Source organism: Girardinichthys multiradiatus, chromosome 15 (assembly GCF_021462225.1).
Source record: "Girardinichthys multiradiatus isolate DD_20200921_A chromosome 15, DD_fGirMul_XY1, whole genome shotgun sequence".
NCBI classification, from domain to species: domain Eukaryota; kingdom Metazoa; phylum Chordata; class Actinopteri; order Cyprinodontiformes; family Goodeidae; genus Girardinichthys; species Girardinichthys multiradiatus.
In genome coordinates, this window is record NC_061808.1 from 19,362,766 (window position 1) to 19,389,009 (window position 26,244).

General features: G+C 38.7%; 2 protein-coding genes across 2 annotated transcripts in view; one reads left to right on the forward strand and one right to left on the reverse strand.

The window, feature by feature from the left end:
• Window positions 1-1,074: 1,074 nt before the first annotated feature.
• On the reverse strand, window positions 1,075-5,318 carry atraid (all-trans retinoic acid-induced differentiation factor). Its single transcript, XM_047387294.1, has 8 exons — window positions 5,210-5,318; window positions 3,793-4,485; window positions 3,502-3,635; window positions 3,156-3,224; window positions 2,542-2,613; window positions 2,321-2,442; window positions 2,103-2,203; window positions 1,075-1,994 (listed from the first exon to the last, which is right to left on the reverse strand). Exons 2-8 carry the CDS (start codon window positions 3,883-3,885, stop codon window positions 1,890-1,892), a joined length of 696 nt encoding a protein of 231 aa, XP_047243250.1. The 5' UTR covers window positions 3,886-4,485; window positions 5,210-5,318; the 3' UTR covers window positions 1,075-1,889.
• Window positions 5,319-5,938: 620 nt separating this feature from the next.
• Window positions 5,939-26,244, forward strand: part of snx17 (sorting nexin 17) — a 32,359-nt gene continuing 12,053 nt past the window's right edge. Inside the window, exons 1-7 of the mRNA XM_047387293.1 lie at window positions 5,939-6,718; window positions 16,515-16,589; window positions 18,021-18,138; window positions 19,240-19,304; window positions 22,591-22,701; window positions 23,774-23,864; window positions 25,010-25,097. Coding sequence (XP_047243249.1) covers window positions 6,659-6,718; window positions 16,515-16,589; window positions 18,021-18,138; window positions 19,240-19,304; window positions 22,591-22,701; window positions 23,774-23,864; window positions 25,010-25,097 — 608 coding nt within the window. The 5' untranslated portion in view covers window positions 5,939-6,658. The remainder of the gene's footprint in view (window positions 6,719-16,514; window positions 16,590-18,020; window positions 18,139-19,239; window positions 19,305-22,590; window positions 22,702-23,773; window positions 23,865-25,009; window positions 25,098-26,244) is intronic.

Below are 26,244 nucleotides of genomic sequence, written 5' to 3' on the forward strand. Positions count from 1 at the left end.
TAATATTAATATATCCAACTGAATAACATGTTAAGGTAGTCGTCTGTGGTGTGGGATGGTAAGCTAATCATAAAAGGTTTTGTAATTAATGCTGAAAGAAGCACAAAGGTAGTTTATGTCCTCACAGTTAGCACATGATCGTCATGTGCTTGGAAGAAGCACAATATTCCTACAGAGTGGTTATGTCATGATTGCTGGATTCAAGGGAGTGGTACTTGAAAGTGGTTCTTTTGCAGACTATGATTACTTTCCAGGAAACACGTGGTTTCATTATTGCTTTATATCCAAAAGATCAAGGATATTGCTGCTTAGTAATCACACAGTTCTCAAATCATCAAGAACCTTAGAGAGATCAACTGATGTACGGAGAGCTTTAGGGAGCCTAAGAAAGTCAAGCAAGTAATGAGACGGTCCCCTACAGAGAATCAACTAAGGGCAGACGTTTCCACCAGTGCAGATCTTGCTTAAGAGTGAAGCGTGCACACTGGTATTAATGAACTCAGTTGCAGAGACTTTTGCATGATGTCCTGGTGTGATGCTGAACTGCTAAGAAGTTTCTTTAAAAAATAGATGGACATTCTGCAAGAATTAGTAGGATTTGATAGCAGAGTAATTTTATTTTCTTCTTGATTCTTTGAGACACCCAAAAAAAAAAAGTCTGTCCAGAAAAGAAAGCCCCAATGAGTCCTGTGTCATGCCAACAGTGTAGCATCCAGAGACCTTTTATATGTAGAGGTTGCCTTTCATCGACTCAAGTGTGCCTAAAACCCCGGCCATGAACAAAGAATGTCAAAACATCCATCAATAGTAACTTCGCCCAATGATGCAGGAGAAACAGGATGACCAGTTTATTTGCAGCGCTATGGAGCATCGCGTCGCAAGGGAAAAGTGATAAAGTGGCTCCGAAGATCTTAATATTGAGAACCTTTTGATGCTTTGGATAAACTTGACTTTAATTTTTTCCAGGAAAAAACCTGGCTAACATTTCGTATTGAACTTCAGTATACAGTGGAAACATCTGACAAAAAGAACAACACAGAATTTCCTCAAAAAGAAAATAAAAATAGACACTAATATTTTAAAATCTTTATTAAAACCCTGAACTTTGAGCAACATGAAGCATGACAACTTTGAACAAATGATACAACAGAAAACATTCAGATTGTAGAGTAGATCAGGACAACAATCTGAAACTCTCATGAAAGACAGTTATTATTCAGTCAGCCAAATAGAAAAAGAAAAGGCAATTATACAACAGCAGGAATATGAAATCCCCAACGTTTGTAGAGCAAACTGGTATTTAACCAGACCCACCAACCACAAACTAAAACAAGTGAAATATTTACTCTGAAATTAAAATAATTGTCCAGAGTACATTTGAATGAAAGAGGTTAAAACCATCATTAAAGTACAGAAAAACCTGCATTTTTGATGGTGTAAATTTAATACAGCTGTTTTTTCCCCTCAAAGTAAACCCCAGCGGCAGCATGCAATAACTATTTTGCTCAACTTTTTTTTAAACATGCATAAAATTATTATTTTTGGTGTAAACTCACACATTTAGCATTTGTTTGTCAGAATCATCTATAGTGTACACTATTTTCTGTCAATCTTCTTTTGAAAAACTCAAGCTGAAGCAATCCTAGTGGCATCCCTGTCAAACATTAGGTCATACATCAAAGCTTTTTTTTTTTTTTTTCTAAAATTAAATCACAATAATTATATTAAAAATGCCAGTTTTTAATATCCCCCTGAAATAAAATATAGCCGCCCCAGAAAAAGAAAATTAATAAAATATTTATGAAGGAGCGTGGTGCCATCCTGGGCTTTGTCAGTGTTATTATCTCTTTAAGGAGTCTGTTTCTTGTCAGATTAAAAGCACCTCAGCCTCAGAGTGATTTGGCTTTACGTCTCTGGGTAACCCACACCAGGAAGGAGATCACAACTGTGGATGCTGCCAGAGGCCCGAACACCTCGACAACTGGGAACTCCCCCTATAGGAAAGTTTTAAAAGGTGCACTGGTGAAAAAAATCTTTTGTGCTTATGTTAATTATATTAATAACATAAGAATAACAACAAAAATGTTGCTTTAAGAACCGACCTGTCGAAGACACTTGTATCCCTGATAATTTTCAGCACAGCTGCACTCAAAGAAGCCAGGACCGTAGGGACCGCAAAGGGAGTGTTCTGGACAGCTCATGGCTATGAATTCCCAAAACATGTCAATAAAGATCACACATTACAAAACAAATACTTTTAGATGTCTTATGTAAGAGTAAAATATCAATATTTATGATAATATGTCAATATGTGTCTTACACATCTGTCCTGTCTGGTTGCACATATTATTCTGGCCCTTGCAAAGGCGCTTTCCCTGTTTGACTTTCACCTTTTGCCAAGACACATTCCCACCCGGACAAACCACGTCCTGTGGTAAAATCCTGTAGAAACATTGAAATTTGTTGAAGAAAAACAAAAACAATCATGAAACTAATACCAATTTAATGAAGACGTGATCTGAAATCTTAAATAACACCTACATGTAATTTAGGCCAAGAAATCCTAGGAACACCTTCTCACTGATGTTGACAATGGGATTCAGTGAGAGATCTCTGCAAAATAAACATTTATCAAGAACAAAGAAAGAAATGTTAAAAATAAAACATGGTTCTACCTGAGAACAAGTGTGAAGTTGCAACACTTGTTTTATGTAACAGAAAAACACAAAGTAACAAAGTACCGTAAAATTTGGAAGCGTGAAGAAAAACTAGACAGTTTCTTTTCTACAATTAAAAAACAGAAGAAACAAAAAACTACATTTATGTTAATGAGTTCTCACCAACCAATCTGACTGAGCTCGACTTATACAGAGGTGTTTGCAGACATTTGAGTCTGTTGATGTGCAAAGATATGGGTGATTCTACAAAGTACTGAGTCAAGAGGCTAACAAATGCAGGCTGAACGTCTCACATGTTTATAGGCAAAGAAGTACATACATGTGTCATTTTCATTTCACCTTATGATTAAGCTCTACTTTGTGTCTGTATATCATAAAATCTCAATAAAACGCATGAAAGTTAGATCTTGAAATATGCCTAAATGTGAAAAGTGTTAAGTGTACAAATATTGTTCCTTGGCACTGTAGGGTACTTACATCATGAACACTTTGGATGCTCCTGGAAGTTCTTTTACTTGAGTCAGGGAACAATTGGATAGGTCCAACCTGACCAGTGAAAAGTGATTGTGACATACAATTTACCAAAATAAATCCTCACCCAAAAATGCTAAAATCTTCCCCACATAGCCTAATCATAGATCACGTCACGTGAATTACGAAATTTGAAATAGGCTACATAAAGGGAAGGAGTTGAAAATAACATATCAGTTGTTTTCTCCCCTGTCTTTTTATTTCTTGTTTTCCATACTATTTTGGACACGTTTCAGGCCATAAAAGCGTTGCGATTTTAAATTTGAGTGCTGTACTGTTATTTCTATCCTACCCGATGATGCGTTCAGGGTCGATTGTGTTATTATTTGCTAAACAACACCTCCTGTCTATCCGTCCAGCGGATGAAGAACAGAACTGACCCACATCGGAGGTGTTTTGGACTGTCCCACCACAGAGCGAGCATACCTGTGTTTGGAAATTACATCGTGAGGAGAAACAGTAGTAAACAACTAACACTGACAATCCCCACAGCGGCTAAAAGCCATTATACTTCGACCAAAATAATGTGCTTCATCAGGTCTTTTTTAAGCCATTACTTCAGTGGGAAGTGCAACAGTCTTACCTGCAGCCCAGTCAGCTGATAACTCTCGTTAAAGCACACATTAAGAATAAAAATAAGAGCTGCAGTTTCAAACCAGCTGAGCACCACTTTCATTTTTATTGACTGAAGTCACGTGAGGGTACTGTACTGGTCGCGTGACAGGAAGCTTGTAATTTTTGCGTCGCAATAACGGAAGCTGTTAAGGACGATTTCATGTAGGTGAGTCTTTTGTTATTTGGTGTTAATGGAGCAAACAAAAAGGCGTGAAAGTCTGTACAATTGTGTAAGCTTTATTAGAGAATATCTGATTTATGTCTCACGGCAAAAACATTCAAACCCCACAATTTGAAGATTGCTAAAACAGAAAATAAACGCAAATAAAAATACAAATGTTTATAATTGTACAGGTGTATATGGCTTGTTTTAAGTAACTTGTTTTAACTGCGCTTTTTCCGTAGCTTTGGATTGTACTAAATAAAAAGGGCGAATGTCTCATAAATGAGCATGTAAAAATTTAAAGTACATGTGCATTAATAACTATTGTGTACATAATATTTTCTTTTGTACGCATTTGTGAATAATGTAGGAAAATATAAGCATTTCTTTTGTGTATAGATCATTGGCTTCATTGTCCCTGTATAAAACGGTACGTCAACGCGTCTGCCATATTGTGAGTGTCAAGTTGCTTTCCGGAACCAGTTCAATCCTTCCAAACTGGGTTTTCCACATAAAAAAAAAAAGAATAAAATTAACATTCAAATGTTGATTAATCACTTTTGTATACAATAATATATGTTCATTTTAGTACTATTGATGGTGATAACTGAGACAAAAACCGAACTATGTCTGCAAATCTGAATACACAAGTATAAACAATACACAACAAAACGTGCTAAAAATACATATAGGCATAATACTACCAAATTTCTATTTCTTTGTAACTTTGAAAATTTAAATATTTTGTCAATGTTATCACTGTTTTGTTAAAATGTGTTAAAAATATCCAAAGGTCGAAGGCTGTAGGTAAATCACATATCCAGCAGCAAAAATCTGAATACATAAAGTGAAGACAAAAACATTATTAAAACAAACCTTAATTTCAACGTTTTAAACTCCCAATTATAGCTACATTCAACACTTAGTGCTGTTTAGTTGAAATATTCCAGTTTAAATAGGAGCTTTTCATATTCCCAGTTATCACATACAGTTTTAATGGCAATTTTATGCTAAAACACTATTATGCATTAGGAAATTTGATCATGGTCATTATTGAAACCAAGGAAAGAAAGATAGAGAGAAGAGGAACTATCACGGAAAGAGAAGCATGGCACAGATTGAGGAAGTGGCCAAGGATTTAAATATCCTACCAGTTGCTAGTAAGTGCTGGACTGAAGCACACAGTGATAATAATTAATGCAGCACATGGATAGGCACTTACCACAAGAACAATACAGACTGGGTTCTATCACATGAGTTGGGACATAAGATGCAGGCTTTGTAGAGACACCCCTGAAACAGTCTGGCACCTAATGGCTGAGTGCAAGACCCTGCGAGACAAAACATTCTTAGTACAACATAAGTAGCTGGGATACTTTGCAGGAACATATGCGCTGGTTACAGGCTGCTGGTCCGAAAGTCAAAAGGGGAGAAACCTCTAAGACACCAAGGGCCACACACCAAGGACATCAAGAATTACCAAAGGCTCAAATAGGAGATAGGGAAGTTGTGGAGAGTGAAATCTGCAGTGGTGCCAGCGGCAAGTGGCTGTGAATCTAAACTGGGACAGTGGTTAAAGCTGATTCCAGAAACAATCTCCAAGATCTATGTCCAGAGGAGATGAGTTGTTGGAACAGTTAAAGTACATCGCAGAGTTCTCACTATTTATGACGTTCTTCAGTTCTTGTTGGGTTTTTTTTTTTTTTTTTTTCATTTATTCAGTAATTATCTAATGTGACAAAGAAGATCTCGATCTGGGAACAGACAACACAGTCACATAACTGTACCTGACACCATCGAAACAGAACTGTAGCATAGACGTTTCTAAATGTGGACTAGAAGTGCCACTCACAATATGGCGGCGACGTTGACGTACTATCTGGACGCTTGTGCAAACCCCCCTATGAATCAGGATGAGATGGGTTAGCCCAGAACGATTGCAACGCTTCTTGATGGGCCAACAGTAGATATTCAGACTGTGGTTGGAGCGGCTAGGTGGTGGTGGCTTCGTCATATCTGCGTTTTCAGCGAAATCTGCTACATCCACTCCGCATATAAACACAGTAGATTTTATTTAGCAAACGGAGGAACTCTGAGAGCCATCAGAGTCAAAACCAGCGCTACTGTCGCACATTTGGGAAGGTTCAACAACGGCTGTGTGTGCGACGCTTGAGGGACTGCAGGAACCAACTGCATATTTCCTCCAGAAACTTCATCTGCTTGCGCCAATGAAGCTAATTACCTAAATGCCTTTAAGCTCAGTTTTTAAAAGTGGGTGGTTTTATTTCCCCCCCCTATAACGTATAGGTATGAAACTGACATTTTTATGCGCACAGTAAATGTGTAATTACCCAACACTTGCAAACATGGCTGCTCTAGGAACGGCGGAAAGAAAAGTTTAACACTGACGTGGAAGAAGTTTAGAGCATTCATGAGCTGCTGTTTGATCTGTAGAATGGTAGGCTCTCGTCCCTAGTTTGGTACCGCCGTCTCTGGACCTCCACACCGGCGAAGGGACAGTGTCTGAGCCTCCGCCTCCTCCTCAATAGGCTCCACAAAGTCACCGCAGTGGACTTTGTTGGGAAACTGTGGCGCCTTGCTGGCCATCCCAGGCTCCGGTGGAAGCTTATAAGGACTTATCTACTGGCTGCAGCTGTGTTTGGAGATAAAAATGCATTTTTCCATACCTGAGACGGAGGTTCGCTCGGGGGAGAATGGTTCAACCTTTGTGGTGAGCATTTAACTTTGTCCTTTTTGCCATGTCAGCTGTCACTGTGTTAATGCGTGCTTTAGCTGGCCACAGGTTGGACTAACGTGATTGGAGCATTAAATAAGTTTCACCTCAGGAAACATCTGTACATTTTAGATACGTTTAACCGTGTGACTAAATGTGTTTTTTGGTGGCTTAATTTGTAAGGATGAGTCAGGTAAATAAACCCAAAAGTAAATTGGACCCTCGTCAACTCCTGTTCTTGTTTTTGCCTTGAACGTTTTCCTTTGAACATTATACTTTAGACATTCATGTGGTCCTAAAAAATAAAAAAGGACACCCCATTAAATGTTCACACATCCATTACTATTTTTGTATCTCTGGCAAAACCTAATTATACTTAAACAACAGAATTAAACCCCCATTACTTACTGAAGAAAAGATATCAACAAAATGTTTTCCACCTAAGCAAAAAGTTAAGACGACCAGCCCCCAATATCTTACCTTCTGCTTGAAATAACTTCTGTTACTTCTTGTAGCTTCAGTCTCTCTTGGTCTGACGAAAACTTGTCCCACTCCACACTTTCAGCTGTGCTGTGTTTCAGGGGTTTCTTGTATGTTTGTCAGGATACTAAACCTCCTACTAAGATAACTACTCGATACCGCAGCAACAATTTTTGAAGGCACAAGGTTCTTTCTTGTTAAGAGCAACAAACATGTTTCATTTCAGTATAACAACATTTTAACTTCACTTCCCTTCCCTTTGTTTAGAAAAACAATTATAATTTAAAAGTGTAACTTCCCTGCTTGGCAAATCAGCAGACAACATCCTTTGTAGCTATAAGTGTGTACCTTTGATTTAGTGTGCTTTTATTTTATTGTATTAGAATTGCTTATCTTTAGTGTGGCCCTGTTTGCTTCCGTTTGCCGGTCAATTTGATGTTTATACTAATACGTTTTACAACTGAGGGACAAATAAAGGATCATTCTAGACTATAATAAATAGTGTTTCAAAACAAACAAGGATCTGGTCCCCATAAATGTACTCAGCAGCAGCCTTGTCCTTCTGGACCAGGGGCAGCATCACACCCTGTGTGAAAGAGACAAGTCTGTTATGATAGTTGGCTAAACTGGCAGCGATCTCTGTGTGTATTCCCTGTAGAGTTAGTAGACCCTTGTCTTAACTGAGATTTTTAAGATCGGACACATTTCTTAATCAAGCACGTCCCGTGACACAGAATTGAACTCGAAAGGATAAAACGGGCTGCACGGTGGCACAGTTGGTAGCACTGTTGCCTTGCAGCAAGAAGGTCCTGGGTTCGATTCCCGGCCAGGGGTCTTTCTTCATGGAGTTTGCATGTTCTCCCCGTGCATGCATGGGTTCTCACCAGGTACTCCGGCTTCCTCCCACAATCCAAAGACATGCCAGTTAGGTTAATTGGTCACTCTAAATTGCCCTTAGGTGTGTGAATGAGTGTGTGTATGGTTGTATGTGTGTTGCCCTGCGATGGACTGGCGGCCTGTCTAGGGTGTACCCTGCCTCTCGCCCATAGACTGCTGGAGATAGGCACCAGCTCCCCCGCGACCCACTATGGAATAAGCAGTAGAAAATGACATGACAGGATAAAACGGAGTTTCTTACTAGAAGCTTTTATAACATTTTGTTTCCTCCAAGTTCACTTTAAACACCTCAATACCACAATCATAAACCATGAATGGCTGACTTTCATTTTTCTTCTCTCAGTATCAGCTTCCAGACAGAAGAGTGTTGCCAGTGCAACCTGGTGGTGTTTTTGCACAGTGTGTTCACTGATCGGGAAAGGTTCAAAGTTTTAGTTTCTGTCACCTGGTGGGTCAGATAAGCATCTCTAGTCAAAACAATGCGTTTATTTAAAAAGCCGCTAAAAGACTTTTCTGATTAAGATTTCATCGTACAGGGATTTTTAGTGGAAATTCTGGAGTTAATTATATACATTAAATTTTTAGTGTGGTGGCAAAATCACAAAACGTGGCATAATTATTTTTATTATTGGTTTTTCTTTTAGTATTGCAATGAAGGTTTCCTTAACTGGTATCTGATCAGTGGTCTGCTTCCGCCTCTCTGCCTGCTCAGACGCTTTTCTCCTAAGCTCCTTGCTTGCTTGCATTCTTTTACTCCTAACTTTTTATAAAATCAGAAGGATTGAAGGAGGATTTCACTTGTCTTCTGAATATTGTTGGAGGTCTCAATATCAAGGTGTTTCTCAGCGGACCCTTTGCACCGATTTTCTGTGGAGATGAGATTTTTTTCGAGACTCCTGATGATTAATATTTACAGGCCTCCTAAGTCCAAAACAAACTTTTTCAGTGATTTTAATGAGCTTTTATCTGTGATGTGTGTTGACTATGACTGTTTAATTATTGTGGGAGACTTCAACATTCACATGAACAATCCTGACAACAGAAGTACAATAGATCTATGTGACACTCTTAGAAATTTTGGTTTGACTCAAGATGTTAAACAGCAAACGCACAAAGAGGGACATATTTTGGATTTGATCATCACCAAGGGTCTAAACATTTCCAAGGTGTCTGTAACTGATGTTGCCCTATCTGACCACTTTTCTGTTATTTTTGAAAGCATCATCTGCAATGACTCAGTTTGCCAAAGAGACATGATAAGAAAACGCATCTTTAAGGACAGTGCTGCTGAAACCTTTAACCAGATTTACTCTTCTACCTCCACTTTGCCCTGTAACACTGTAGATGAGCTGGTAGATAACATTAATTCTAAAATCTCAGACATCACTGATTCAACTGCTTCAATTAAAGTGAAAGTCGTTTCTGGGAAGAAAATGTCTCCGTGGAGAAGTGCTCCACCAGTCAGAAGTGAAAAAAAGGAGTGTCGAAAAGCTGAACGCAGGTGGAGAAAGACTGGACTCCAGGTTCACTATATTATCTATAAAGAGAGACTATACAGATATAACCTCAGTCAGTCATTTTCTACCACTTATTCCATAGTGGGTCACGGGAGAGCTGGTGCCTATCTCCAGCAATCTATGGGCGAGAGGCAGGATACACCCTGGACAGGTCATCAGTCCATCGTAGGGCAACACACAAACAACCATGCACACACTCATTCACACACCTAAGGGCAATTTAGAGTGACCAATTAACCTAACAGGCATGTCTTTGGACTGTGGGAGGAAGCCGGAGTACCTGGTGAGAACCCACGCATGCACGGGGAGAACATGCAAACTCCATGCAGAAAGATCCCTGGCCAGGAATCGAACCCAGGACCTTCTTGCTGCAAGGCAGCAGTGCTACCAACTGCGCCACCGTGCAGCCTGACTGATGACAGATATAACCTACAACTGAAAAATGCAAGGGAATCTTTCTTCTCTGAGATCATCAGCAAAAACATTAATGATGCTCATGCATTATTTGCCACGGTCGACAGATTAACAAACCCTCCTGTAACTGTAGCATCTGAACTCCACTCTACCAGGACCTGCAATGAATTTGCTAAATTCTTGACTGAAAAAACCCAAAAGATCAGAGGGGCAGTCAGCACATCCACATCAACTCCAGTACCAAAGTTGTCTCCAACTAGAACTGATTTTGACTAAATTTCCCAATTTCACCAAATAAACTGCAAAAACGTAGAAGAAATCTTACACCAAGCTCTTCTTCTTGCTGTCTCGATCTTTTACCCACAACATTCCTTAAGAAAGCTTTGCCTGTAATAACATCTGATTTAACACAAATAATAAACACGTCTTTTTTGTCAGGTGTTTTCCCCCAGGCCCTGAAAACAGCAATTATCAAACCTCTATTGAAAAAGAGCAACTTGGACAAGCTGCTACTACAGAACTACAGGCCATCAGTAAGATTATTGAAAAAGCTGTGTTTCAGCAGTTAAACAACTTCCTAACAACGACTAACCGCTTCGCTGTCTTCCAGTCAGGCTTCCGTGCTCACCACAGTACAGAGCTTGCTCTTGTCAAGGTGTTCAATGACATCCGTATAAATGCAGACTGTGGAAGAACCACAGTGCTGGTATTATTGGACCTTAGTGCAGCATTCGACACTGTTGATCACTACATTTTATTAGAGCGCCTGGAAAATTGGGTTGGCCTTTCTGGTACAGCACTCAGTTGGTTTAAATCTTACTTGAAGGACAGGGACTTTTTTGTGTCAGTAGGTAGCTTTACATCAGAGAACACAAAAATCACATGTGGCGTTCCCCAAGGGTCCATCTTAGGGCCCCTCCTATTCAATATGTACATGCTCCCCCTAACTCAGATTTTAATAAACAACAACATAAGTTATCATAACTATGCAGACGACACACAGCTATACGTTACAATGTCACCAGGGGACTATGAACCCATTCAAGTGCTGGGTAAATACTTAGAAGAAATCAATGCATGGATGGGTCAACATTTTCTTCAGCTGAATCAAAACAAAACTGAAGTAATAATGTTTGGACCAAAGGAAGAGCGTTTAAAAGTTAGCACACAGCTTCAGTTAATACAGCTAGAAACCACCAGTCAGGCTTGAAACCTGGGTGTAGTGATGGACTCAGACCTGAACCTTCAGTGGCACATAAAGGTAGTAACAAGGTCGGCCTTCTATCACCTAAAGAACATCTCCAGGATTAAAGGACTAATGTCTCAGCAGGACCTTGAAAAACTAATTCATGCGTTCATCTTTAATAGAATTGATTACTGCAACGGTGTCTTCACAGGTCTGCCTAAAAAGTCGATCAGACAGCTGCAGTTGATCCAGAAAGCTGAAAGTTCATGGTTGTTACTGTAGAATATTTTTTTACCACTTTAAATAGCGAGAGAGAAAACATTCTGCCTTAAAACTAGAACATTGACTTATTGTTAACTTCTAAGTTTGGATAAAAAGTATTTACAAATAGTTTCAAGTGTTTTGACACTGGACTTTGTTCGTGCTCACATATCCACTCAATTGATTACTTCTGCTTGTTATATAAGTACCTGAAGACATTAGCAGACATGCTATTTGGTTGATTTAAAAAAAAAATTCTAGGTTCTGTTGGACTAAACGTTTGTCATTTTTGTCTTGGCTATCTTGCTCAGTGATTAAATGAACAGATGATGATCAATACCCAGTCTACATTTCCATGAACTGCAGTACCACAAAAAGTTGCTTTTTAGAAGGACGCTACAGCTAGTTTTGTCCTCAAAAACCCAGTAATTTGAGTGAAAAAATGTGAACCGCAAACTCACTGATGATAACATACCTACTTTAAATGTGAGTTATTATACTTCCTTTTAAACATTTGGGATAGGTCGATGGAGTATACAAAATATGTTATTTACATTTTTCACACAAAATCATTTTCAGATAAGAGATTTCACCTCCTCAGTTCCCCCTGTTTTGAACTCCTTTCAGAATGAGCTGTTTTAGGGCTCTGTCACTTTTATACAAATTAGCTGCATCTGGCCACGCCCCCCAACTCAATGATATATATTTAAAAACGTATTTTCTATGTAAAACTTGAGGTTTCCGACAGTAAATGTACTTTTATTGGAAGTAATGCTATTGGTGTTGGTATTTACAGGCTGTTAGTAGTGAGGTCTTGAGCTTGTTAGCTATTGCTGATACTACATGACAGGCACGTTCAAGCCAAACGACAGTACGAAACTTGTAAGGCAAAACAATAAGTACTTACATTTCTGTCATCTAAAGATTTGCCACGGACAGTAGGGACTGAATTTGTCGTCAGATCCTGACGTGTACTAATGTGAGTTCTCAAAGCAGTCCGTAATGAAGTGATTTGCGTAAACTAGTACTGTCTACGGCAATGTGACTGAAACATTGCGCTCAGATATTGTGACGTCGCAATTACACAGCTTTTGAAAACGTGCGTTTTCTAGAAAAAATAAAATATTAATTTATAGCCAAAAAATGGCTGAATGGGTTGATTGTTTGTAGAAGCATTAGACACCCAAATGGAAGCATAAAAATGATCAAAAAGTGAATTTTGCATAATACCCTTTAAGGAATGTGAGATTTTAGCATGTTTTGCAACCCAAAGACAGTTGGGTTTCACAGCCTCTTTCATTACCCACAACAAGGTCTCTTTTGTTTCAGAGATTTCAATGAGTACTTTAAACACTTATAGAGAGTTAAGTTTTTCCACCACAGCGTCAAAACCCTCCTTGTTATTTAGTGGAAAACAGCCAGCGTTGCTTTCGTTTAGTCTCCAGTTAGGTTTGCCCAACTAAGGGAGTCTCGACAACTCAACAAGAATAACAGTTATGCTTTTTTAATTATATGTATGTGTGGTTATTATTTTAAATTTTTACTTCTTTGTAAATATTGTCTTTTTGTTCAAAGCACTGTAAAAGTCCATTGGGGTTGAGCATCGCTGTAACTTAAGGTGCTGACATCTGTTTCTGCTCCTCCTGCCTGCATAGGTCAAAACATTTCCCTAAATTGATAATCCTACTAATATTAGGCAGTTCCTGGACAGATTCAACAGCATCACCTGCATTCATTAAGGAATCTTTCAGTTTTCCTTGTCATACCTCAATATACTGACTGTAGCGGCATGGATTTCATGATGCATGGTTTCTCAGATGTATTTATGCTTTCCAGATGGTTTAAAAATGACAGCTGCAGCATTTATCTGCTTTCCACATGGCATTAGGCTGGCTGTTTCCAGTGTTAAACACCTGCAGTTTAATATCTTCCATCTTGACTCCATGTGACCTAAGACGAACAACATTATTGGGTTGAGTTTATTCATATCGATGATCGCTGCCTTTTGTGGTAGTTAAAGTCGAGAAAAGGAGTTTTTTTCAGAAGTAATTTATGCATCTATTTAAAAACTCAATTCAATCCCAAATTGAGCATTTCCTCTTTTATTTCGTTCTCCAAATAAAAACTGTCTTATGTTTCTACTTTAAACCTTTTTGTGTCATTCTTGTTTTGTATTTACCTTACTAAGTGCATTTTATGCTTGGCCAGCAGTGGAAAATTTTGCAGTTCACCCCCCAGCCGGCAGTCCTGCACCTGTCATTGTGACCTTCCTCTGACCAGCCTACAGGAAGGAGTTTGATTATAATACTGAGATGAGCTGTGCACATTGGAACTAGTTGGGCACAGAATGTGCAGACATAGCACTAAGCTTTGCAGAAGATGTGCAATTTTCTATGTCTGCTTCCCTGTTCACACTTCCTGTTTTTTCTCTTTATTTCTGACCTTCCTTACTATTTTATTTGGTTTTTACAGTACGTCCTAAAGAGTTTTTTAGATGTGTAAAAAGTAAAGTATATATACTTGGGCGATAATGTATGGGGTGTTGGCATAATTGTTTATTCACGGTGCCAACAGGCCATGAGCTTTGTACTTGTTGAAGCAAACATTAGGGATTCAGGGTTGGGTTCGCTCCAACAGTGTTTCAGTTCTAGATAAATGCAAATAGTCTGGAGACATTTCATTCATGTATCATGTGTCATACAATTTGGATGGCTTTTCATTTACAGCTTAATCTTGTACTTCACAGAATGCCTCAGTGGCATTTTTGAATAATTTTATGTACATTTATTTCAGTTTTTTTTATGTTGCTCTTTCATTTTTATATTTTTTTTAATGCTTAAACAGCTTTTAATAAATTAAAGCAGGACGATTATCAGGTCAAGCTCTCTTTGGCCTGAGGTCAGAAGGTCTGGCTTACAGACAAGACACAAAATTGGGTTAATGTCTGTGGAAGGAAACTCTTGCAGCCCTTTGAACCCAGAGTTAAACTGCCTGGTGAACACAAAAATGCTGGGTCATTCTTCCTTCCTGCCTGGGTGCTGCCTACATACTTGTCTTTTTTGCCTTCTTTAAACCCTTTTTCAAATTTTTAAACTTGGATTTCCAATTAGAAGTATCGGATCATACATTTCTGTCTTCCACTTGAATTCCAATTAACTTGCACCGTCTCAGAAGCCCTCAGAGCTGCATTAATTTGACCGGTGATCCTCTGTGTAGAGTGTAAATATTAATTGAGACAAAAGTGGAAAAGAGGGGGTTACCTTCTTGATATCCAAATAGGAAATCTCAGCTGGAGTTTGTAGTTAGAGCTGGTGCAAGACCTGTGGGTGGAGCTGATATTTCTAGGAATTGCTTTGCTTTTTGAGAATGATCTTCTATTCCAAGAATTGGTTTTGTGGAAATGTATTCAGTGAGTACTTCTGCCAAAACAAAGTATTTAGCTTTTCTTGTTCTACACCTCTCTATATTATCTGCTTCACGCAAGACAGAACTTTTTTATTGTTATTTTAATTGTGCTCCAGTTTCTGTTAACAATTTGCAAACGTGTACTGCTAACTTGACTTGTAGGCCTGATTAAAAAAGAAAACTGGTGAGATGGGTAGAGAGTTGGATAAGTGTTGGAGGGATGTGAAACACTTGCTTCTAATCAGTTGCTCGCAAGTTGTGGCTAAATTTCCTACCAAGAACATTTAGCAATGCTTTACTAAAAAAATAAAATGAAAACAGGCCTGCTGTAGATTCAGGCCAATACGAGATTCTCTCAGTATGATAACCTTAAGTACAAATACCATGGTTTCATGGTATTTACTAGGGTTGCAAAATTCAGAAATTTTTCAAAGTTGGAAACTTTCTATGAGAAGTAACTGCATTTTATGGGAATAAACAAGGAAAATTGGAAATGTATTAAATTGGACGTTAACAGATATGCGAGTACATCTATTCTTTTCCTCGATCAAATGCACATAGCACATTGCTTTCTTCAATCTGTTGAGGTCACACAATGTCATTCATGCACTGTGCAAGGAGGATTTCTAGGCCACATTATTGTCGCAACACATTTGAGGACGTGAAGCAAGTTTTGATGCTGTTATTGGTTAAATATATCTGATGTATATTAATAATGTTTAATTTGCAAATATAAAATTTAATAATGATAAAGTTTGCTTAAATTGTGTTAAATTAAAATACCCCTAACAATAGTTCTCATGGAAAGGGGTATTTGGTCAGGGAGCCAGCCTGTAGTGAGCTGCTTGACTAACATGCCACTTGCACTTTGCTAGCTGCGGTTTTTAACTAGCATTTCGTAATGCTGCACAATATGTCATGAATATATCGTCATCGCAATATACTTGTGTACGATATTTATCTCACAAAAGACTGTTTGGAATGCAGTAGTTGTCTGCTAATATAAATTGTCCCTTTGCATTCCCGTCTAATATTCTGGCTGTTGCATAGAGTGTCCATGCGGTAGTCACTTAAACCTGACACAGATTAGTGCCAAAGGTGTTAGAAAGTGCTGGAAGAACTCACGAGAAACAGAGAGCAAAAGGTGTATTAGTTGTGAAAATGTCATTGCAATACTTGGATATAACATTGCCACTGCATGATTTTCTAATAGCGTGCAGAACTAGTGTAAGCACAATGAGAGTGATAGGTGGTGTTCCTTCAGTTTCCATGCCCTGACCATCTGTCTTTCACAACTGAAAATATTTCAACTGAATTCGTCTTTCTTGTAAGACCGAGAAAAGTGTAGTAGCTTTCTTTCAGGTTGCTGACCAACAGTGCTCAGCAACAGTTGGGGGAAGGGCACCATAATTCTATATGCTCCATAAATGTGGGAGAGACATTATCTCTGGCATCTTCTTTTTTTTAAAATAACTGTATGATGCTTACCAACCCATCCTTTTTGACTTTTTTTTGTGTGCCTGTTTTACAGTTTCATGCTTTTTGTAAAGCTTTTTAGTTCAACTTCACACAAACGTTCTTCTGTAATTTTAACTTTTTTGTTCCACTCATGAATCTGTGCTTCCAACTGCAGGCCTACAACATCCACGTCAACGGGGTGCTACACTGTCGGGTACGCTACAGCCAGCTTCTTGGCCTCCACGAACAGGTGAGGCTGCCACCATCACTATGTAACCTCCTCCCATGCTTCTTTGTCATGTATGCTTGTTTTAAATCTGGACCACAATGGCTCGAAATCCTGTGCTATTTTCTGCACAATGGCAGAATGACATAGAGGATTTAGCAGGACTGTATTTGGCCTTTGTTACACGTCACCTGCTGAGAAAAGTAACCCTAATATGAAAAATATTTTTGAAAAGCATTTTTTTGAGTGGGCTAGATAAAAATGAATATGGAATCGTCTTCAGGAAAGAAAAGCTTGTAGGAAATGAATCTGGTTGTTTGTCTAAAAATGTTTGTCAAAATAACCTCATATGTACCCAGTTCTGAATTTCTAAACATTAATGAATAGGCAAGAGGCCTAAACTTTACAATCTTTGTCCTCCAGTTTGTGTCATCCTGAGAGTTGCTGTTGCCTGGTAACAGTGTGGAAGAGACCAGCTCGAATCTTCCCTGAGCATCAACTTCATAGAGCTTTTAATGTTGCAAGCATGACCCCCAAAACACTAAAGCGAGCACGGGCTGCATACTGCAGCGTCGCTGTTAAGAAATTCAACATTTTTATTGGTTTTCTGATTTTTCTCTTGATTTTAAATATTTGCAATAAAGCCACACCTCTTCCACAGTCAGTCTGTTAAAGCCAGCTGTGAAAACCTGTAAAGTTCAGCTAAAGAGATCCTAAATGAGCTCATATTTGTGTCAAATTTTGCGGGGATAATTATTAGATTGTGTTATGCGGCTGGAGCTGGAAGAGCTGATTAACCAGTACTTTCTCTGTCAAACAGAAAATGGCAAAAGGCAATATTAAGGTATGTTGAGGTATAAATTTCCCATCTTCCTCTTGCACTCACAGTGGTCTTCTGTCACCATTCTCTACGTGCAGGAGTCAGGACCTGGGTGTTATTATACTCCTAAAAATAATTGCAATGTGCAGCTTTTGTCTGAGGAAACATTCAGGCTGGAATTGGACCACATTTGGTGTGACATTCTGCATTTGTGAGGTATTAGTTTAGGACTTGGCACTCTTTGAAGCAACAGCTTTCAGAAGATAGAAAATGGAAAATAAGCCAGGAATCTGGAATGCCAAGTAAACCTGGAATCATTTGACATTCAGATTTCCAGATGTGAGTTTGTGTGGTGTGCACAGAAACCCAAACAGCTATTTATTGAAACACTACTTAAAATAAACCTGTGATTCACCTCAAATCGCTTGAATCTACCTTTTATAGAAATGACTCTAGATCCTTTTAAATAAAAATACTGCCTCTCTGTTTTGAAGTATATGGGCTAAAAAGTTAATAATTTAGCCAGAACCTTCCCAAGTAGTCTTTTTATTGATAGAAGCCCAGCATTATGGGCTATAGTTGCTTTCAGTGCCAAGACCTGTCTGAACTTCACCACTTATGATTTGCACCAACAGATAAAGAAGGAATATGGCAGCAATGTGGTACCCACCTTTCCACCAAAGAAGATCTTCACACTGACCCCTGCTGAGGTTGAACAGAGGCGGGAGCAGCTAGAGAAATACATGCAGGCTGGTGAGTTATTCTGGCAAAAACACTTTTTATTTTAGACTAAACATACACACGGAAACTGAAAAAGCAATGCTAGTTACATTTAATGGCCCAGGTTCTCTGCTATGGATGTTCTTGGAGGCCTATAATGTTCCTATAATGGCGGCAAACAAAGTGATCAGAGTACCAAATAATTTGGAGTACTGAAAGAACACCCTGGACAGACAGATGTGGTCAGATTTAAAAAGCAAAAAATTGGAGACTTGTTTTTTTGTGGAGTTCATTCAAAATTCCAAGTGGAAGTTGAATGTTTACCTAAAATGACCGTTTCCTCTCTATGAAAACTGATTGTCATGTTCATAGTATTTACAGCAAGTTTACTTTGTGTCCATGAACATTTCCTGTGATATATTTAAGGATTCTCCTTAAACACCCATGTGAAATATGGGCATTTGTGTGATTCCAAGCATATTATGCAGATTCTTTAAACAGGTTAAGGGTGAACTTTGTGCATACACAGATGCAGAACTGGAACTGGCAGCAGTGCAAAGCAGCGGCTTTAATCCTCTCAAGCACCGGCAGTTACAGCAGAACAACGAAGCGTTGTTTCAGTGTGTTTGCTCATAGTCTGGGAGCATACATACACAGGGTGTTCTTGGCCACAAGTCCACTTTGTTACATCATGGCTTTTTACATAGTTATGGAAACTTGGGTGCAATAAAGACCTGACTGACTCAGATGGCTCAAAACATTTCACATTTGACCAAATGTTTTGAATCATTTGTTGAAGGATAACGCCTAGCGTGATGTCACTCTCACGCTCATTATTGTAGGAGCAAGTTGAATGTTTTTTATTACCAAAGTCAGATAAAAGTTAATAGAAAGATCTTGGGGAAGCTCTAAATTGTGGTTTAAGGAGGGTATGCTTCACTCAAGAATAGGAAGTTGCCGCACCTAAACATGTTGTGTCAACATAACATTCAAAGCAAAGATCTAATTAAATCCTTAACTAATCAACTTCTATCCAAACATGTATCTCTGTTACTGTCAGAAGTTCCTCCAATTCAATAAAATGTTTAATCATTATTTGCATTCAGAGATTTGGCTTCTGTCTGCTTGTTATAGTTCGACAACATCCTTTGCTTGGAGCCAGTGAGCTTTTTAACAGCTTCTTAAGGAACGCACAGCAGGTTGGTGTTTCTTTTTTTTTTTCTTCTCTCACTACACTCAACCTGTTTCTGCTATATAAAACAAACAGCCTTGCCAGATCATTCTGCCTGAACGGTAATTATTATTTTTGTTGTAGTGTCAAGTAGCAGAACAGTTATCACTTTTTTTTTTCCTGGTTGTTGCTGGAGGTTCTCAAGATGCAACCTGCAGGTTAGATGTGTCATATGAAGCGTGCCTTGCATGCTGCAGGAAACCATAAAGAAAGCTGCCTTTGGGCAAACGTGTAGTCATAGTTGCTTTGTGTGGGGGGACTTGATCCTTTTGAACTATTATGTCATAGCCCAAAAGAAAAGGGTGAGCCTTGTGATGATTCATCCCCTATGAGATCTGCCAAACAGCTCTTTGTGAAGCACCAGAAAATGAGCCTATCTGACGTAAAGGACACTATTGGAGCATAAACAGATTTCAAATGAAAGGTTATAATGCTACACACTCGGGGTGATGTGTATTGGCTGTGAATCACCTTCATGGACCGATTCTTTTGTCCAAACCCACGTTCTCCCCCTCTCTCCTCTCATATCGCCACATTTGTAAGTGTTTGAGCACATCCCCATGCACACTGTGAGGGCTGCAGGTGCAGAATACAAGATGATTGACCACCCACTGTAGGCATTTGATCTGCACTTTTGGCTGTTCTTGGAGAACCTCCCCCCCCCCTGCTGAGAGAACAGGCAAGAGGGAATTATGAGGAGGTGATGAGAGACTGCCTGAGGGCAGAGGAAGCAGGTGCTATTGTCTTCAACATCTACTACAGTGACAGTCAGAAGCCTTAATATACTTGTCATGGGCACGAATGTCATATTGATTTTATTCAAACTACTGTAATGTACTGTAATAACTTAAAATCAAGAAATAGGTGCACAAGTTCAGTTTTATTGTGGCTATTTAATAATTCACACAAGGCCATAGTTATACATGCAGGCTCAAATACCATGCATTCACCTAAATCTACAGGTCCTTCTCAAAATATTAGCATATTATGACAAAGTTCATTATTTTCCATAATGTCATGATGAAAATTTAACATTCATATATTTTAGATTCATTGCACACTAACTGAAATATTTCAGGTTTTTTATTGTCTTAATACGGATGATTTTGACATACAGCTCATGAAAACCCAAAATTCCTATCTCACAAAATTAGCATATTTCATCCGACCAATAAAAGAAAAGTGTTTTTAATCCAAAAAACGTCAACCTTCAAATAATCATGTACAGTTATGCACTCAATACTTGGTCGGGAATCCTTTTGCAGAAATGACTGCTTCAATGTGGCGTGGCATGGAGGCAATCAGCCTGTGGCACTGCTGAGGTCTTATGGAGGCCCAGGATGCTTCGATAGCGGCCTTTAGCTCATCCAGAGTGTTGGGTCTTGAGTCTCTCAACGTTCTCTTCACAATATCCCACAGATTCTCTATGGGGTTCAGGTCAGGAGAGTTGGCAGGTCAATTGAGCACAGTGATACCATGGTCAGTAAACCATTTACCAGTGGTTTTGGCACTGTGAGCAGGTGCCAGGTCGTGCTGAAAAATGAAATCTTCATCTCCATAAAGCTTTTCAGCAGATGGAAGCATGAAGTGCTCCAAAATCTCCTGATAGCCGCTGTTTCTGGTTCAAAAGTGGCTTGACCTGGGGAATGCGGCACCTGTAGCCCATTTCCTGCACACGTCTGTGCACGGTGGCTCTGGATGTTTCTACTCCAGACTCAGTCCACTGCTTCCGCAGGTCCCCCAAGGTCTGGAATCGGCCCTTCTCCACAATCTTCCTCAGGGTCCGGTCACCTCTTCTCGTTGTGCAGCGTTTTCTGCCACACTTTTTCCTTCCCACAGACTTCCCACTGAGGTGCCTTGATACAGCACTCTGGGAACAGCCTATTCGTTCAGAAATTTCTTTCTGTGTCTTACCCTCTTGCTTGAGGGTGTCAATAGTGGCCTTCTGGACAGCAGTCAGGTCGGCAGTCTTACCCATGATTGGGGTTTTGAGTGATGAACCAGGCTGGGAGTTTTAAAGGCCTCAGGAATCTTTTGCAGGTGTTTAGAGTTAACTCGTTGATTCAGATGATTAGGTTCATAGCTCGTTTAGAGACCCTTTTAATGATATGCTAATTTTGTGAGATAGGAATTTTGGGTTTTCATGAGCTGTATGTCAAAATCATCCGTATTAAGACAATAAAAGACCTGAAATATTTCAGTTAGTGTGCAATGAATCTAAAATATATGAATGTTGAATTTTCATCATGACATTATGGAAAATAATGAACTTTATCACAATATGCTAATATTTTGAGAAGGACCTGTATTAAATGGTGCTGAAGGTTGTCTTTGGGTCAAAACCCTTTAACTCCTTGTTCCTGATCATACAATCCAGACAGGAGTTTAGCTTTGACAAAATTAAAATGATATGGATTGGATTAAACTTGGTTAACGACAGTTGAATTCACCGATTCAAGAAGAGTCATAGATTTACATAAGATGCAAACATTTTTGCTGTCCTCATGGACTAAAACGCAAGTAATAAGCTCTGCCCCACAATAGACACATTCAAGCATGACTGGAATTTGCAGTTCCTCTCATTAAAAAGTCAAATGCCTGCTGGGAAAAAGGTTTTTTGGTTAGATGAGATCAAGATGTACCTATTTGGGGACAGTGACGAGGAGGATGATTGGAAGACACAAGATGAGGCTTTTAAATCATAGAATGCTTTACTAACTGTAAAGCATTGGGGTGGCAGCATCATGCTGTGGGACTGTTTGACTCCCAGGGGCACTGGTGCTTTGAACAATGGGAAAGGAATGATGCAATAAGACGACTCCCAAAAGTGCCTTTAACCTCAGCTCAAACAGCTTAGGCGGTTTGAAAGTTGGGTTTTCCAGCAGGACACTGATCCAAAGCCAACAGCAAATGAACCTGAAGATGGATAAGGCAGGCAAACTGGAATGGACTCTACAAAGCCCAAGCCTCAACTTAAAGAAACATGTTTGGTCAACTTTGATTTTGTGGATTTAATAGAAAAAGCCCTAAATTAATGATGTGGAAATCTCACTGCAGCTGTAGTAGATGTGGAGAATATTAGTTTTACTGAAGAGTCAAAGCTTTTGCTTTCCAGCTCTGATAGCTATTTATCAGCCCTCAGCATTTTCATTCATTTGGCTGTGTGGTTTTGCTTTTTAAAGACAGGAATGTAAACACAGAGCCTACCCATGGAGCTGAATTAGCGCCTGGTTTGTTTTGTGTTGCTCCCACAGGAGACGCAGCAGATTCCCACAGAAGAGGTGGCCCTAGACATCTGCCTGTCTAATGGTCAGAAGGTTACGGTCAACATTTTGACTTCAGATCAGACAGAGGAAGTTCTTGATGTAAGTAAAACGTAACTCTTCATCTGTTCCTGAAAAGACTTTTGTAAGCAAACGAATTTAAAGCAAATGTGTTTTTATGTGCTGAAAATACGTAATGGTGCTGATTGTAAAAAAAATGGGCAGACATCTTGATATAAGGAGCATCACCTTTCACGCCAACAGTTTTCTCCATTTTATTCTACATCACACCTAGTTGTGTCTTGAGCCGGAGGAGTTTAAACTCTTCTCTTTCTGTCAGATCTAGTAAATTGCTTTAGACTCTGTGTGAGCTTGAAGCCAACATATACCATAAATCAAATTTAGTCCTGTTCACTTTCATAAATCTTTCTAGAAAAAAAGCCAAATTTAAACGATCCTATAAAACCTCTGATGTCTCACTAAAGTACACAAACAAAACAAAATGACACAAGGGCAAACAAACCAGAGCTCATGACACTCATGTATTGCATAGAAAAGATAAAATATCCTTTTTGTATTAACCCTAATAATATGAACGCTACAAAAAGTCATTGGAGATACAACACTGTGGATTCAAGCTTCTGACAAGCTTTTATAAAAGTTTAACCACAGTTAACCTCTGCTCCCATGGGCAGGGCTCAAAGCACAATGTTGTGTACCTGCTGTACCAAAACAAGCCAAGTTTTTCTCTGTTTTTGTTCTTACTTTGAAGACTAAAAGTGTCAAGATGTCTGCTTTAGGTTTCCTCAGAAATTCAGCAGTTGCCCACAGCATTTACTGTAGACATGCTGCTCTTTTCTGAATCCGTTTTGCTTCAGATAAATCCGGTTAAGAGGTGAAATAATTATATGAACACATCAGAACACATGACATGCTCTTATATAGTTTATAGCAATAAACGTCATAAACGTTTCATGTTTGTGTTGTAAATAATCTTGAATACACATATGTACACATTATTCATTGTAGCTCTCTACTTTCAACCCTGCCACTGTAAGGATGGTCAGATCACAGAAACACTGGCTTTTTAAATCTTCACTAACAAACGAAATGAAATACTTTATTAACTCGGTTGAAGTTTGAAACAAGCCTCACCTGTTTCACCTGTCATCAGGCTGCTGCAACAAAGCTCGACCTCCCAGACGACCTCGCCGGATATTTCAGTCTCTTCTTAGTCCGGGAAGGGGTGGATGAAAATCTAACATGTGAGTTACAAATTAAACCACAGCAGAGAATTTACAAACACTATTTATATTTTAGCTTCTTCCATTTATTTGTTTTAATAAAGGCATATATTTACAGGAGAATTGCTCAGTAAAAGTGCTGGTGAAAAATAACATTGGTTGACTCGTTCATTTATTTTCTGACGAACGTCAGGAAAATTTATTTTTTGATTGTTTTACTTTAAGCTCAAAACCTCAAAATTATCATTAAATGTAAAATAGACTAAACTTGGAAAAAAGCAGAAGATGTTTACACCCTTTTGTCCAAAGACCAGCCTTGAGGCACAGAGCAGGCAGTTGGTAAAATACATATTCTTAGAAATCAGAAGACAGAATACAAACAGTACAATTTGGTTAAGAGAAAAGTTCAAAAGCTAGATTTAACCCCAAAATAGGGCTGTGACATCAGAATTAAGTACTGACTGCACCTAGTTGTTTTTAAAAAAAAATAAGGTTTCTGTTTAAAAGAATCAGACCCTTATTGGCTGTTTAAAGACTTTTATATTGATTTAGCTCCAGTCTGTAAAATGATTTTCTTTTAAACAGCATCTTGGATCTTCATGCAAATTATACATAAAAAAATAAATGAAATGCAGTATAAATGCAGCTGATATCTGGCCACTCGGGACACCACTACAGCCAAAGAATTTATCATTAACAAGACATTTTAAAATCCAGAGCTGCACATATTAGCATTTGTGGTGGTGTTAAGTGTCTTTCACTGGAAAAAGTGGGCCAGTTACAACCCTATGATACAGGTACAGTAAAACAAGCTAAAAAAGTTCTTCGCTGATTTGTTTATTGTAGTTATAAGATTACGTTGCAGCCATATTAAAATATATCTGCAGTAAAGAAGAAAAGAGAACAGCGAGCAAAACTTGTACTGTTTAATTTCAAAGCTGCAGGTTTTGGATCTCAAAAAGTTTTGTTTTCAATCATACAAACATGATTTTGTGTTATAGGTTTTCTGGAAATATGCTTGAATTCTTTCAGGTTTTTTTCCACCTGGGCGCAGTCCAGATGGCGTCCTACCTTCCCTGATTGTTTCTGGTTGCCATCACTACTTTTGCCCTTGAGACTTAAGATGTTTCTACCTGTTTTTTTTTTCTTTCCTGTGTCCCTCTCAGTTGTCCGGAAGCTCCAGGACTTTGAGCTGCCTTACATATCGATTACCAGCCTGCAAAGCTCTGATTATCACATAGTCTTACGGAAAAGGTACTGAGCTCCTGTTCTCCTTATGATCATGTCCTTCTGCAGAACTCTTTACTCAAAAATGATTATCTAGTCCATTTAAAAAACAAGGACATTTTTCTTTCTCCATGTAATTTAAATTAAAGTTGGAGCTGCATATCTGACATTAGTTATTTTCAAAGCTGCAAATAATTTGAGTAGGGAACTCGGTTTTTTGTACTGGGCAGTATTTATCAATGCTAGAAGGGACAGGGTTTGATGGTAGACCTTTAGACCTAGAAGAAGTAAAGGTAAGACAGTGACATGAAATGACCTTTTGTTCCAAATCACATGCTTCCTCTTTCATTTCATCATGCAGCAACACTTACAAAGTCTGTCATTTTGCAAGAGGTATGACCTCTTGAAGGGACTTTCTAGCTCTGGTCTGCTTGATTTGCAATATTTATTACAGAGAAAGCCTAAACCTGTGTGCAGAACATTCATCTATGCCTTGAATGTTCTTCTGAGAACAGAAGACGGGTAATGATAGCTAGAGATGCATGCCATCCTACCTATTTTTACTATAAAATGCAGCTGAGTGCATTTCTGCATTCTAATAATTAAAAAGTTTATTTAAGACATTTAACATGCAAAAGAATGGTATGTAAAATGCAAATTTGTAGTTTCAGCATTTGAGATTTCTAAATTTAAAACTATGATTATTACCTGAGAAGTGGACTGGTTACAAACATTTATGAAAAACAACACTTTTACTTTGCAGGTTTACATAAACTACTTTATTTAAAGTCCATAAATAATAAGCAAACATTTATATGACCACCCTTTTAGCTAAGACTTATTTTTAAATGATATTAAATGACACAAACATGCACCAGAAATGAAGTAACATTATATCTATATAGCACCTTTCAAGGTACAAAATCACAAAATGCTTCACGAGTGCCAACAATACATAAAAAACCCAAGAAATTTTAATAAAATGCAAATTTAAAAACATGTGACCTTTTTTAAAAGAGACCACAGAGCCCACCAATCTCATGTCCATCTGGGGGCCACTGAACTGAAGGCTTTGTCTACTTTAGTTTTCCATTTAATATGGGGGACCATCAGCAGGCCCTGGTCACAGGACCTCAGAGATCTGCCAGGGACATGTGGATGCAGAAGGTCTCTG